We start from the raw sequence: 16,898 nt of genomic DNA, 5'->3' as shown, positions 1-16,898 counted from the left end.
AAGAAACAGGAGGAAGGAAAGTCAGGGCAGCCTTGAGAGAGGTCAGAGCAGAAGGGACCCAGAGCAGAGATGGAGAAATGCTCTGGGGAGTGGAGATCACCCTTCCCTCCTAGCTGGAAGATGCTGTAGGGGGAGGGACATCAGCCTGATGGCCATTGCTCTAGTTCCTCTTTGATGATGTCCGCAGATAATAAAAGCACTGACTGACAGGCATTGTATGGGTACATGTGTACTGTGTATGTGTTTTCTAATTTAATCATCACAACTCCATGAAGTAGGCGCGATTAGTATTCCAGTTTTACATATGAGAATATAAGATTACCTGCCTGAGATCACACAGTTACAAACAGTGGAGCCAGGGTCTAGTACACAATTCTAAGATCTCACTGTATATTTTACAAATACAAAACCTTCTTATGTGGATAACAGGGTATCAGACCAGGCAAGAGCTGGCCTCCAATGATTGTGGTAAGTAGAGAGAGATAACTCAGTATACCCCACTTATGAATTCTCTTATTTATATAAACATAGAAATGCTTCCTAACAAAAAGACAAGATCTTACACCTTCTATGTCACACACTGTGAAAAAAAGAAAAAGGAAAAGACACAATCTTGACCACCATTGGGGTTTACAGGATACACATATCTAAAGGACTACAGTGTTCCCAAAGAGGGCCAGCTAGCTTGGTAGGATGACAGTGGGTTCACCATGTAGCACAATGTCAGATCTAGAAAGTAACAGACTTAAGGTCAGAGAGAAGCAGTGGTTCCTGATACATAGTGGTGGCTGGTCCCCCATTTTTTCCTGTCCTGGCTCCCATGGCAGCATGGTAGAAAGAGGCCATACCGTGAATTTAAAGAGTGTGTCCCTAAATACTATAGGTTTAAATAAGGCAACAAAGAAAAAAAATCTTCCTTGCAGCAGAAGCATTGCAGTTTTACCAGCATCAGCCATGGCATATCTCCCAATATGGGGACACCCAAGCCATGGTGGCAAAGAAGCTGGAAGAGGCCACTCTGCAGAAAAGTTGAGATCTGGAGGTCAGATTTGGTGGCTCATGCCTGTAACCCCAGTGCTTCTGGAGGCCAAGGAGCGAGAATGGCTTGAGGCCAGGAGTTTGAGACCAGCCTAGGCAACACAGCAAGACCCCATCTCTACAAAAAAATGTAAAAATTAGCCAGACATGGTGTTAAGCCTCTGTAGTCCTACCTACTTGGGAGGCTGAGGCAGGAGGACTGATTGAGCCCGTAAGTTTGAGGCTGCAGTGAGCTATGATCACGTTACTGCACTCTAGCCTGGACAACAGAGCCAGACACACTCTCTTAAAAATAGAAAAGTAGTCTGGAGCTAGAAGTCCTCAGCTTAGCAGATCAAAGTGAACATTACAATATAATTGCATAATTGCTATAGCACCTTGGAGATCAGCTACCAGGATCCTGGATCCCTTTCTAACAGGACATAATACTGAAGTTCTTCTTGTTTCATAACAGCAACGAGGACCTCTAATCTTGAAACCCACCAGTTTCACCTTCAGCAATATCAGAAACAATGAATTTTCATTTCCGCCAGCCAGAGCAAAGGAAATGACAAAGAGACCAAGTCCCATGCTCTTAAAACTATCAGAACATGGGTTGTTGAATCTCAGTTTGTTGTCCTCTTTTCAATGCTCACTTCCTACTTCTCCTTTAATCCTACTGCTAAAACCACCAGTGCAATATTGAGCAACGAATGTCAGATATAGTGAGCATCATTACCTGATTCTTGACACTAATGGAAATGATTCTAATGTGTCACCATTAAGTATGATTTTCTATGCAGGTTTCTGGTAGATATTTTTCAAGTTATAAAAGTTCCTTTAAATGCTTATATTAGAAAAGAAAAAGGTATAAAGTCAATAAACGCCCACCGTAAGAAACTTGAAAAAGAGGAACAAATTAAGCTCAAAGTAAGTAGAAGAAAGGAAATAATCAAAATAAGGGCAGAGATAAGTGAAATATAAAACAAAGTATAGAGAAAACCAATAACGTCAAAGATTAGTTCTTTGAAAACAGAAATAAAATTGATAAACACCTAGAAAACCCAATTAAGAAAAAAAAAGAGAAAAAAAATAAATTACAAACCCCAGAAATGAAAGTAGGACATCTGGGCAGATCTTCCAGATGTTCTGAGGATAATACTGAAATAGCATGACCAACTTACATCAGTAAATTGAAAAGCATAGACCAAGTGTGGCCCTTTTTCTGTAAAGGAACAGATAGTAAATATTTTTGGATTTGTAGGCCATGCAGTCTCTGTCACAGCCACTCCACTCTGCCATCGTGATGTGAAAATAACCACAGACAATAGACACTGGGCCAGATTTGGCCAGAGGTTTGTAATTTGCCACATGCTGAATTACTTAAAATGGGCAAATATCTTGAAAAATACAAACTTCCAAAACTGACACAAGAAAGGAAGAGCCCAAAAAACTAAACAGCTGCATATGTATAAAAGAAATCAATTTACAATAAAAAATGTTCTATAAAGAAAACTTCAAGCCCAGATGCATCACCAGTGATGTCTAACATAAACTCTTTCACAAAATAGATATAAATGGATCACTTTCCAACTCCTTCTAAGGAGTATACCCTGATTTCAAAATCTGGCAAAGATATCATAGAAAAAGAAAATTACAGACAAATGTACCTGATAAACATAAATGTAGAATTTGTTAACAAAATAATAGCAAATAGAATCCAGCCAAAAATACACACACACACACATACACACTTACACACTTAAAGGATAATTCATAACCAAGTGTTTATTATTCAGGAATGCAAAGTTGGCATAACTTTCGAAAATTCACCACAAGAACAGAATGGCATGGTCATCTCATGAGATTTGAGAAAGCTCAATGCTGATTTAAGATGCAAACTCTCTGCATGTGGTAATGGAAAGGATTTTCCTCTATCTGATAAGGGGCATCTCCAAAAAACATTCAACTAACATTATATTTACTGGAGAAACATTACTCTTACCAAAGAATGTAAATGGACAAGGATGTCTCACTACCTCTATTCAACATTGTGCTGGAGGCCCAGCCAATTCAATAGCTCAAAAAAAGGAAATAAAGAACACAAAGAAAAAGAATGGAAGAGAAGAAAACTGTCATTACCTACATATGATGTATTTCTGTACACAGGAAGCCCTGTAGAGTTTATATTTATTTAAAAACTACTAAATGTAGTAAGTAAATTTAGCAAAGCCTCAAGATATAAGGTGAATATTTAAAAATCAATAAATTTCTATGTACCAGGCAAAAACACTGGGAAATGAAATTTAAAAATTATTATATAAAATAGAATAAAAAACACATCAACTGTCTAAAAATAAATCTAATGAGAAATGTGCAAGGCTTCTACATTGAAAACTACAGAAAACATTGCTGAGAGAAATTAGAGAAAACCCATATAAAGAGATACACCATGTTCTTGGGTTATAAGAACCATAATTATTGAGATGTTCATTCTTCCAAAATTTATATTTAGAGGCTGCCCCAGTCGCAATTTAATTAGGCTAAAATTAATTAGGTTTGTACAAATAAACAATGTGATTGTAAAATTTGTATAGAAAAGAACTCCAAACAGTCAAAACAATCTTGGGGAAAATAATGAACAAAGTTGGAAGGTATATATAAAATGACTTTAAGGATTACTATAAAGCTATGGTAATTAAGAAAGGTGGATTTGGCATGAAGGCAGAAAAATAGATCAATGAAACAAGAGAATCTGAAAATAGACCGACATACGTATATAGTCAGTTGACTTTCAACCAAGGTACCACATTAATTCAATAGAGAAAGAAAAGAGGTATGGATTGCAGACCTAATGGGAAAAACCCAGAACCATGAAGCACCTTGAGAGAAACAGAAATATATTTTCATGACTTTTGGACAGGCAATAACATCTATCTCTCATACACACACACACACAAAAAGAAAAACATTTTTAAAAAGACACAGAAAGCACTAGCCATGAAAAAAAAATTTGATACACTACACTGCATCAAAATTATAACTTTCTGATAAAATATGCCATTAAGAAAATGAGTAGTCCATTTTCGAACAGAAAACTTGTATCCCAAATAAATAAAGAAATCCTACAATCAACAATTAAAAAAGACCAGGCTCAGTGGCTCACACCTTTAATCCCAACACTTTGGGAGGCCGAGGCAGGAGGATCACTTGAGGTCAGGAGCTCAAGAGAACCTGGGAAACATAGCAAGACCTACAAAAAGAATTTTTAAAATGTTTAACTGAGCACGGTGGTGCTTGCCTCTAGTCCTTGCTACAAAAGAGGCGGAGGCAGGAGAATCGCTCGAGCCCAGGAGTTTGAGGCTCCAGATTGTGCCACTGCACTCCAGCCTGGTTGACAGAGTGAGACCCTGTCTTAAAAATATATAAGGCAAATCATCCAATTGTTTGAAAATGGAGCAAAAGATCAAAAGATTTTAATAGACACTTCACAATAGAGGATGTATGAATGCTAATTACCCCACAAGAAGTTGCTCAACATCTTTAGACATTAGAAAAATGCCAATTAAAATCACAATGATATACTATTTTATATCCACTGAAATGGCTGCAATTATAAGACTGACAATACGAATATGAGCAAGTATTTAAAGCAACTGAAATTCGGTTACATTGTCCATGGGAGTGTTAACAATAGAGAACTGTTTGACTGTTTCTTAAATGGTTAAACGTACACTTTCTCTGTGATCCAGCAATTTCACTTTTAGGCTTCTACCCAGGAGAAATGAAAATATATGTTCACAAAAAGACTTAATCCAGTAATGTTTAAAGCAGCCTTAGAAATAATAGTCTCAAACTGGAAACCCAAATGTCAAGTAACAAGATGAGTAGAAAAATTGTGGTACATGTATACAATGTATTATTAGTAAGCAATAACAAATAATGAACAGCAAATACATGCAACGACAGAGATGAATCTCAAAAGTATGTTCGTTGAAAAATGTGAGGGGTCTGAAATTTTATCCTACTTGCTGGCTAACAAGTCATGGATGCTGGCAGAAGACATGAGACTCCTGGGTCAGAGATAAAGGACAGTTTATTACAGCAATACCATGAGTAATATTAGAACATTAGCATTTGACTATCTCTGAGTACAAACTTTCAAAGGATATTCAAAGAGGGCTAGCACATGCAATGAGCTGTGTTACAAGAGAAACATTCTGGATTTAGGGAGTGCAAATCTTTTATAAGACAGCATGTCTGACATTTGCCCTAGGAAGAGATATTATTTTTATTATACTAAAAAATAAGTCAACATGCCCTTTGCTCTGGAGAGAGATACTATCTCTATTTTCAAGAACGTTCACTATAAAAATACATCTGGAACAAAGGGCAGTCATTACCTCTGTTCATAAGATGTATATAAATGTAAGACCCATAAGGACTGTCTCCCAGTGTTAAGTAAAAAATTCACACAAAAAAGAAGATATGCTAACTTAGGAGATTTGCTGAAAGAATTTTCTTTTGTATTTTATCTTTGTGTGGTTTTTCTATCAAGTATATTAGAACTTTATAGAAGGAGTGGAAAATCCTTACATCTCTATTTACATTCCAGAACAGTTGATGTAACATGGTGTTTACCTTTCCCATGATAAAATCATTGAAACAGGGTCCTATTTAGGAAGGAGTGCCCATCTTTGACTACCATGATTACAATTTCAATTATTTCCATCGTTAATGGTCTACTTGAGTTTTCTAAATTATTTTGATTCAATTCTAGAAAAAGTATTCATAGAGAAACATCCATTTATTTTAGATTTTGACTTAATTATTAACAAAAAAATCACATACGTACATAGTCATTTTAAAATCTCTTACAGGGATTATGTTTTTTCCCTATCCCTTTATTGTATGTTTTTTGATTCCTTCTCTAAACTGCAAAATTTGTCAGTATTATTGGTCTGTTCAAAGAACCAACTCTCATGTTAATGGATCATATTGAAATCAAATGGCATATATGGGTGACAAATCCTTTTTTCTCTTACCTCCATCTCTCATTGTGGGGATCTTCAGTTACTTCAGGATTTGTTCTGCTTCTTTCTCTAAAGCAGAGGTGGTAAACTATAGGCCATGAACCAAATTTGGCCCACCACCTGTTTTTATAAACACCATTTTATTACAACCCAACTATTCACTTACAAATTACGAATTGCTTCTTTGCAACCACCACAATAGAGATGCGTGCATGCAGAAGAGACTATGTGGCCCACAAAGACAAAAATAATTACTACCTGATTCTTCCCAGAAAAAGTAGGCCAACTCCTGCTCTTCAGTCAAGACATATTCATGACAGAAGCCCTCTATAAATGGGCTCACTTTGCTTGCAAAGCATTTCTCAGGGCTTTGTACTGGGGACAAACACCTCCACTAATAGCCTCTTGGGATATACAGGGGAGAGAAGCTGCTACAGTTATCCATTTCTTCTAGATTTAATCCTTATCACTAACGGTAAACTCCACATTTTTTATATTTGTTTAAGGTGAGTTCATAATTTATCTGAAGTTTTGCTGGGTGAAAATTGGCTTACCATTGCAATAGCTTCCTTTTTATAGGTTTGGACTGATTTTCTCTGTTCTTAGTCAGCTATCAATTCAATTTCATATGTTCCTAGCATTCCTCAAATCATCTGTTCCTGTATTTCTAGGAACACTATGATTTTTTTTTTCATATACCTTACCTGTCATTCAATGTAATCTTTGATGAGAGGGGAGGTAGAGAGTATGTGCTCTACTCATGATCTTGTGAGTTACTGCTAGATTATAAAGTATAAGGCTATCAGATCACATTGTTATATAAAGGCCAAAAAAAAAAAAAACTTGTGTCCAATATACACTTGGTAGCTCCAGGATTGACAGGCTTCTCTATTCAGGTAATAGGGCTGAAACAAGATAAGAATGCTACCAATATTATATCCAAATTTTTTAAAAGAATTTCTTAGCAACTAAAAGTGAGGCCAAAAATTGGCTTTCAGCAGCAAAATGAGGGTCTCTTTCTTATACGTATACTGGTATTTCTGAGTCTTTGTTGAGAGGGAGAGGATGGTTAATGAGAAAAGTTTTATATTATTTATCATGAGTTCTTAACAAAAGTCTCTGGGTAATGTCCCTGCACACTAGAGATATTAATTTTTTAAAGTTTAAAACACTTCTATCTCTCTTTTGATGATTTTCACACAGCTCAATAATAAAAGAGGAGTGGAGAAACTTTCTTACCATATCCAAAGCCTCCAAAACAAAACACTTTCACCAAGGAACCTTCAAATCTGGGAAATTAAATTTATCATACTTGCCACTTTTTTCAAAGACTCTGACAAGGCAGCGATATATATTCAAAATGCAGTATTTTTGCCTTTAATCCCAATGCTAATATGCAATCACCATAGATCCAAGGGGGAAATAGAGTTTAAAATTATTACCTTGGTTTGTTTATCTCACTACAATTTGGGATAACCAAGGAAAGGAATTACTGAAAGGAATTACTTATAATCATCAATTATACACAACTCTGACACCAGTTTTAAAATTAAGCTATTTTAAATGACTAAAGCTCATTTAAAAAACTGCTTACAGTATTAGTAAGAATAATTTTAATTAAAAGCACACTCCAGCAGATGGTTACATCCATTCTGAAAGGAAGAAAACTAAAAAGGTTTCAACTTAGATGCAAACATTTCTCATGACCCAAACCACAGCTTAGCAGAATTCAAATGTTAGCTTCTGTAATATACATGTTAGTGACAGTCACAAAACTGAAACACTGTAGTAAAGGCATCTGCTTGTCTGGTCTGTCAAACATTTCAATTCATGCTAGAAGTGTTTTATAATTATGCGGATAAATGCTTTCTTCACAAATCATCCCTTTTCTCTACTTCTCATCCAACATGAAAAAAGAAGCACTATGTAACTCTAGAACAAAGTGGAAAACTTTTAAAAGATTTTAAGAGAAGAACACTAAATTCCGTTAATTAGTTGAACCAGCCAAAGCTACTGGGATATGAATAATTTTATAAGAATGAGAACAAAAAAAAGAGCCAGCCCAATGTTGTTGACAGGGGAAGGAGTGGACACTTCTTATACACTGATATTGGGAAGGTAAATTTGGCACTATCTTGCAAAGGCTTTGATCTAGCAATTTTACATCTGGAAATTTATCCTGAATAAATAAAAATACATGTAACATGTCTATACAAGGCTGTTCCTTGCAGTATTATTAACGATAACCAAAAATGGAAAAGCAACCCAACTAGCCAGTATTACCAACAATAATCATCATAATAATAGGTGGTCTTGCAATATAGTAGATTAAATGAACATGGACAATTTCTTTATTAACACAGAAATATGAAATAAAACAGAACATATCTAAATACAAAGTACACAGCCAAACATGAGAAAGGTAGAAAGGGGGAGAGGTCAACAGTAGAGTGACAGAGAGGGAGTGAAAGGCACTAAGAGGGAGGAAGGGGAAGAGAGAGTGAGAGAGAGAGAGAGAGAGAGAAAGAAAGAGAGGAGATTGATCCCTTCCTGACAACAAGAATGAGCCTCAAAGCAGAGAGGTATGATGAGGTCGATAAGCGAATGCCATGGCAGCTCAAAGAATTTGGACAGAGAGCCAAACGTCTGGAGCTCAGGTTTAAATTGCCACATGGGGACAGAAATGTTCCCATTTCAGTTGTGCCTCTCATACTCCCTCAAGCAAGGCAGGAAGTTGGGACTGAGATGTTGAACATAAAGCTGAGATACTGAAGCATCCAAATTAACCCTGCTAATGTGATCAGAAAATCCTAAACTGAGTAATTGCAAAATTAATCTACAACTGGCCGAGGCAGTGGCTCACACCTGTAATTCCAGCACTTTGAGAGACTAGAGTGGGAGGATTGCTTGAGGCCTGGAGTTCAAAACCAGCCTGGTCAACATAGTTAGACCACCTCTCCATAAGAAAAAAACAAAAATTAGTTAGGTGTGGTAGTATGCACCTGTGGTCCTAGCTACTCAGGAACATGAGGTGGGAGGTTTGCTTGAGCCCAGGAGTTTGAGGCTGCAGTGAGCCATGATTTCTCCACTGAAATCCAGCCCAGGAGTTTGAGGCTGCAGTGAGCCATGATTTCTCCACTGAACTCCAGCCCAGGAAAAAGAGCAAGACTGTCTCAATCATAATCACAATCATCATCCAGAACTTAGAAGATCTATAGAAACCTGAAAGAATTGCGGGGGCGGGGGCGAGGGGAGATACACTGCAGGGACATTTGCTCAATTTAGGGAAGACAATTCCTACAGAAAAAAAAACAGACATAAAGATAACCTTTAAAAATGAACATCAAAAACAAATCAAAGTTAACAGGAGATCCAGCCTCAGAACTAGAGCTAGTAGAACAATCCAAGTAAAACTATTAAACATCTCTTTAAAATAATTAATGAGATTAAAGAATAGAAACCACAATGAAAAGACAGGTGACCATAAAATTGATTTTTAAAGAAGCAAAAAAAAAAAAAAAACTTTGGGAAATTGAGATATAATAACTGAAATTAAACTGATGAATTGAGTATGTAAATTGAAGTGTTTAAAAAGGGAATCCTTGTACACTGTTGGTGGGAATGTAAGTTAGTGCAGACATTATGAAAAACAGCATAAAGTTTCCTCAAAAAATTAAAAATAGAATTACCATATGATCCAGCAATCTGACTAATGGAGATATATACCAGAGAACTGAAATCAGTATGTTGAAGAGACACCTGTATCTCTTCAGCATTATTCAGCATTATGAAGAATCACTAAGCTATGGAATCAACCTAGGTCTCCATCAATGGATGAATAAAGCAAATATGGCAAATATACACAATGAAATACTATTGTGTCTTTTAAAGAAAAAGGAAATCCTGTCATTTACGACAATCAGGAGGACATTATGTGAATTGAAATAAGCCAGGCATAGAAAAACAAATACTGTATGATCTCACTTGTATGTGGAATATAAAAATGTCAAACTCCATGAATAAACATTTTTCAAAAGAAGTTATACAAAAACCAAAGGACATCTGAAAAAATGCTCAACATCACTAATCATCAGGGAAATGCAAATTAAAACCACAGTGAGATACCATAGCAGTCAGAATGGCTATTAAAAAGACCAACAACAACACAGATGTTGGTGAAGATGCAGAAAAAAAAGAACTCTTATACATTCTTCGTGAGAATATAAATTAGCACAACCCCTATGGAAAACAGTATGGAGATTTCTCAAAGAACTAATAATAGAACCAGCATTTGACCCAGCAATCCCATTACCAAGTATCTACTGAAAGGAAAATAAGTCATTGCATCAAAAAGATATCTCTACCCCTATGTTTACTGCAACACTATTCACAATAGCAAACTTACGGAATCAACCTAAGTGGCCACTGATGGATGAATGGAAAAAGAAAATGTGACATATATATACAATGGACTACTACTCCACCATAAAAAAGAATAAAATCATGTCTTTTGTAGCAACATGGAGGGAACTAGAGGTCATTATCATCAGTGAAACAAGTGAGACATAGACAAATGTCACATGTTCTCACTTATAAGTGGGAGCTAAACAATGTGTACACATGGATATTGAGTGTGGAATGATAGACAATGGAGACTGGGAATCATTAGGGGGTGGTAAGGGGTGGATGATGAGAAATTAATGGACACACTATACATTGTTCAGATGAAAGATACCCTAAAAAGCCCTGAATTCACCATTACGAATTCAATGCAGGTAGCAAGATTGCACTTGTACTTCATACATTTATGCAAATAAAATTTAAAAAAATTTTAAATGAAAAAGTCCAATTTACATAAACAGCAAAATAGTAGTTACCAGAGGCTGAGGGGTAGAGGGTTTGGGGAGCTATTAGTCAAAGGACACAAAATTTCAGTTGGGAGGAGTAAGTTCAAGAGGTCTATTGTACATCATGGTGACCTCAGTTAATAACAAAATAAAATATTTTTGAAAAGTGCTAAGAAAGTACCTTTTAAACATTCTTACCACAAAAAAAAGTGAGGTAACGCATATGTTAAATACCCTGATTTAGCCATTCCATGATACATACAGATATCAAAGCATCATGTGTACACATAAATATACAGTGTTTACCTTTCAATTAAAATTTAGAATTTTAAATAATGGAATATTTAGGGGTAAAGATTATGGTATCTGCAACTTCCTTTGAAATGATTCATAGATACAAAATGAATTGATGGATGGTTATAGGGTTTGATAAATGACATGTTATAAAGAAAATAAAACAAGATATTAATTGTAGAATCTAAGTGGTAGGCATACATGTTACAAAATTCTTTCAGCTTTTCTGCATGTTTGAAAATTTTTCTTATAAATTACTGAGGAAAATGTATTAAATAAGTTGTGTACCACACTGGACACCATCATCATTATTGTCATAGCACTAACAACAGCAGCAATAGCCAGCCCTTATATAGCACATAAACTAAAACACTATTTAAAAATAGTATTTGGCCAGGCACAGTGGCTCATGTCTATAATCCCAGCACTTTGGGAGGTCAAGGCAGGTGGATCAACTGAGGTCAGGAGTTCGAGACCAGCCTGGCCAACATGGTGAAACCCTGTCTCTACTAAAAACACAAAAATTAGCTGGGCATAATGGAGGGTGCCTGTAATCCCAGCTACTCAGGAGGCTGTGGCAGGAGAACTGCTTGACCTGGAAGGTAGAGGTTGCAGTGAGCCGAGATTGTGCCACTGCGCTACAGACTGGACGACAGGAGCGAAACTCCATCTTAAAAAAAAAAAAATAGTATTTTCCATATACTAACTAAGTAATCCTTCTAATGATCCTACGATGCAAGTACTGTCATTGTCCGTGTTTTGCAGATGATAAAACTAAGGCATAGAGTAGCTAAATAGCTTGTCCATAGTCACATAGCTAATGAATAGTAGAAGCTGAGATTTGAGTCTACTTAATCTGGCCCTGGATTCCTCTTTCTTCTTAATCATATGCTACAAGGAAAAAAGTTTTATCAGAACCACAAAAAGAAAGAAATCTCAAAACTATCCCAAAACAAGACAGATAGCTTATAATGGAAAAATAATTTGAATGACATAAGGTTTTACAATAACAATAATAAAAGCCATAAGATAAATGGAAAAGTATTTTTCAGGTATTAAAAAAAAACTGTCAACTTAGAATTCTATACCCAGCTAGATTATCAAAAAGGAAGTCAAAATAAAGACAAGGGACCAGAAATTTTCCTGTAACAATTCACCACTGCACAAACTCCTAAAATATATTCTATAGAAAGAAGGGAATTTAATTCACAAATAAGGAATCAGGTGAAAAATAAATAAAAAATGAGCAAAGTCATTGGTAAATATGTTGGTAAATCTAATTAAGATCTGAAATAATAATACCACTCCCACCATAATTAACGGATAATTTTTAAAAAATAAGGTTTAAATGACTACATGTAAGATGGGGAGTGGAGAACAGAATAAATGATCCTAAGATTCTTGAGGAGAGACGTTAAGATCTATTAATGATTAACTAGAATGTAAGTGCCTGAGTGGAGGAACATCGCTGCTAGAATCACAGAACCTAGAGCAGTGCCTGATAAGAAGTTAGACAACCAGAGTAAACCAAAACAAAGGAGAAGTAAGAAAATAAATTCTGGTATATCCATATAAAGAAATAATATTCAGTCACTTTTAGTGTGGATCTGATGTATATTTATGACAAGAAAATATGTAGATAATATATTGAGTGAAAATATAAAGTAATCAAATAAATGTATGGAATGTAAAAGAATTTTTTAAAATGTGTATGTACAGACACAGATACATAGCTACTTAAATAATTACACTTATATATAAATAGCTACAGATTTATACATGTTTATACCTATAAACAGGCATGTCTATACATTCATAAAGACAAAGATAGTAAATAGAGAAAAAACTTTTGATGTTTGCATGCCAAAATGTTAATAATTTTTCTCCTGAAAATGAATTTATGGGTGTTGTTTAAATGTTATGTCCCTTCTTTTCATTTTCTGTGACTGTATTTTCTTTATCATCTTTAACAGCAAAAAATAACAAAGAAATAAAAAAAGCTGATATAAATAATAAATAGCCATAAAACATCATTTAACCTTATAAGCAATAAAACAGTCTAGAAACAAAAAAAAGACAAGTTGGAGATAAGAGTTAGAAAAAAAATAGAGTAAAATAAGTAGGAATATGCTTGTAGAAAGATTTAAGTTTGAGTAGTGATTGAGGATAGCTGAAATTTAAAAGAGGATATTATTTTAACCAAGTATTTTTAAATGTCCTTACTTATATGCATAATGAAAATGGTCATAATAAAAGCATAAATATCAATAAATTAACTAACCAGAGGCTATTTTATAAGAAAGGCATAGCAGAATTGCATTTAATTAATTATCTCAGTTATTTATGTCCATGAAAAAAAATTTAACTACTCAGCTTCAGCATCCAAGTGGTAGTTACTAGAATTGCAAAGATGGCACCGTAGGAAGAAACCAGCCACTTCTTTCAATTGAATCCTGTAACTTCAAGCCTATTAAATAGAAACAATTACCTTATCTTCCTAAGAGTGTAAAATCAAGAATTTCTTTTTCCCCAAAAGTAAGTGGTACAAAAACTTCTTTAGTAATATAAATAAGTTGGGTGGTCACTATGCAAGATTGAAAGAGTAAAATTAAAGGGAATAATCCACACTTGAATCTTCAAATGTGTTAACAATACAAGGATCACTCACTATCTAAATCTATTTGATTCTCAAGTTATTGAAGTAAAAGTACTGCTAAAGCAGAAAAGGGGTTGATGAGGAGCATTGGGAAGCATTCTAACTCAGTACCAGGAAGAGGGTACAATCCTACCAGGTTCACTTATAAACTGTGCAACATTGGGAAAGCCACTTCATATTTATGGATTCAGATTTTATCCACTGAAAACCAGAAGAGTAGACAAACTAATACTTAAACTCCTTTTCAAGCCTAATATACTCTGATTCTATAAGACCAAAGAAAGACTACATCTCTGAACTGTTATATAGCTCAAAGCACATATTAAGATGAAAGACTTAAGGAAAGGTCACAGGATAACTGGGATCAATAAAATAGAATTCAAAATAGATTATTTTTCAAAGTTCTCATCTGTAATTTATAATTAACAGAAAACCAAAGCCCATGAAAATATTTGCTCTTGCTGAGCCAACCTCCACCATTTTGAATAATGCAAATCATGCACATATTTTCTAATAAATACATGATCTGCCTAGTTGGAGAGTCTTACACAGAAGAAAATAAGCATGTACAGTATCTAGTATGAGTGCTATCCTAGAGCCTTAGAAGACAATAGACATGATGTACTTTTTAAAAACCAATATAGAAATTTAGAAGGGTACCACAAAGGTAAAAAATGATTTAACAACTGATTGCTAAAATCTTCCCAGCATAGTATTTTGCACACAGATGACACTCGGTAAATGAATGAGTAAAAGAATGAATGAAGCAAGCTTACATCTTGAAGTTCCTTTATGTCTCAAAATCACAAATCTATATAATACCTGTTTTTTATGGAAATCTTTCAGGGCTGTTTCGTAGCCTTCTTCCAGTCTACTGAAGGCTATTCCTACATCTGTGGTCCACCATATTTGTGAGCTGGTTAGTGCAACTTGAGCTGGGAAATCAAAAATCCACAGTTCCCTAGGTTTTTCCTCGTAGGCCACTATGGCTTCTGTGATAGAATGACGCACCGTTTCTTGCATAGTCTGTTCAAGTTGCAGAAGCCATGTTTCCACCTTTGGAAGCAAGTTGAAATGTTATAACACAGGCTTAACTATGGGAGGATAATTTCATCCTCCTACTGGCTCTAAGGCCACGCAGAGGGTAATGCCCCAGGTGGATTCATTTTAAACCCAGGTAGAAAACTGCAAGAGGCATAACTCAAAGGGGAAAGTGAACAACTGATTGGTGAAATCTTTCTCCTACAGGAACCTGCCTTCTCCCAGGAATAATGCTCATCTAACTTTACCCACCAGCTGGCTAACAACTTTCCACAGCCTAAACAGAAAAGGGGTTCTTCACTATTCATTTCTCAGCTTTGAAGGCAAGGAGGTTCTAGACCAAGATTCCCCCCTGGTAACACACAGTGTTTTCAGAAGCCAAACATCACAGACACCTATAGAGGTATGAGTCATATTCTAGAGCTTTAATAATAAAAATTCAGTTAAATTTTTTTCTATTAATTTTTAAATCTACTGAAAATTCTTCTCTAAAATCTTCATAGTTCACAGTTTTAAGATAAAATGTTTTCAGCAAGTACATTAATTATATTCCCTACTGGCTCTAATCTTCACACTTGTCAGAAATTAGACCACAGGAGAGTATTAGAGATAGGACAACTGCTGACTTGTAAAAATTAATCTTTTTTTTTTTAAAAAATTGAAGCTTAGTTTGCGCCCACAAATACAACTTAGCCCAGTTTCCATCCTGTTCAAATGTATTTTGTTATATTAATCCAGGTATTTATTTTCTTGGGATATCATATAATTAAAGTGATACATATATTATTTGCAAATAATTGACCATAGCAATAAAAAGTGACTATAAAAAATAAATACCAAGAATCACATGAGATTCTGAAGATGATACAACTGACTTCTTCCTTCACCCCTGTGAAGAGAGCAGCAGCATTCCTAGAACCTCTGAAGAATTGGAATGGAGTGATAAGTGGTTAATGAGCTGACAACCTCCTCTCTTGAAAGAAACAGGAAACACTGCTCTGGAAATGGCCTCAGTATCTCTTCTTAAGGGCCTTCCCTCTGGCTTCACAACTGTGCTTTGTTAACATGCATGAGTTCCGATTAACCGAATTATGTCACGTTGTTCTGATCTAACCAATGGGGTCTGGTATCTCTGCCTTAATAACTAAGGGTAACTTTTAAGGTCATCAAGCAACAAGTTCCCTCATTAATTCAGTCATTATTGTATGTCTCCTGGATACCCTGGGATCCATATCCTCCACATGGCCACCTGTTCTCAAGAACTTTGCAGTCCATTTGGGAAGACCAAACACACATATATGTCAATATGTCAGCTCACGTACAGATGACTGTGCCAACAATGGCAACCTAACTCAGTATGCTTTGAGAACTAAGCTCTGATGAGGTGCTTGCTGGATCCTTCCCTTTTTGGCACTTCTCAACCAACCCCCTATAACAACAATTGCTACGTCCATTATTATGTGCATATCCATTTTCTCAATGGGCCTAAGAGCTCCTCGAAGACAAGGGCCATTTCGGAACTCCCCAAAGCCTGACCTAGCATCTGATGCATAGTAGGCATTCAACACTTGCTGAAGAATATGCCAATGGACTAAATTGGGGTGAGCCAATTAAAAGAGGCAGAAATACAAAAAAGCACCAAATTAAAAGCAACTTTTTATAAAACAAAGGCAATTAGAGGGTGAATTTGTATATGTTTACAAGTTTCTAGCATAAGTTGCTTATACAGAATAAATTAGAGCACTATAAAAACTTTCAATATCAAGGGTTCCTGCTAGTGACAACCACATTCATCAATTGGACTATCCCCCTCCAGGCATCATGCCAGTCGGTGAGCAGTTTGCTGGGAGGGAGCAGACAGCAACACACTTTTGTCAAGAGAGTTTATGGCAACTTTTTCTAATCATTATAATATCATCCTAAAAAGCCCAAGAGATCAAAAAATATATTTTAATCAAAGTATTCCACCATCTGCTTCTCCTTCATTTGGCAGGATTTTTCTGGTACAAT

At 35.5% G+C, this 16,898-nt stretch overlaps 1 protein-coding gene across 1 annotated transcript in view; it reads right to left on the bottom strand.

The window, feature by feature from the left end:
• DNAH11 (dynein axonemal heavy chain 11) overlaps positions 1-16,898 on the bottom strand; it is a 358,159-nt gene that overhangs the window by 228,042 nt on the left and 113,219 nt on the right. Inside the window, exon 30 of the mRNA XM_055115753.2 lies at positions 14,670-14,903. Within this exon, the coding sequence (XP_054971728.1) occupies positions 14,670-14,903 (234 nt within the window). The remainder of the gene's footprint in view (positions 1-14,669; positions 14,904-16,898) is intronic.

This window comes from Pan paniscus, chromosome 6 (assembly GCF_029289425.2).
Source record: "Pan paniscus chromosome 6, NHGRI_mPanPan1-v2.0_pri, whole genome shotgun sequence".
Lineage (NCBI taxonomy): Eukaryota > Metazoa > Chordata > Mammalia > Primates > Hominidae > Pan > Pan paniscus.
Note: the sequence above shows the minus strand (reverse complement) of the source record. Positions and strands in the feature narration are given on the sequence as shown.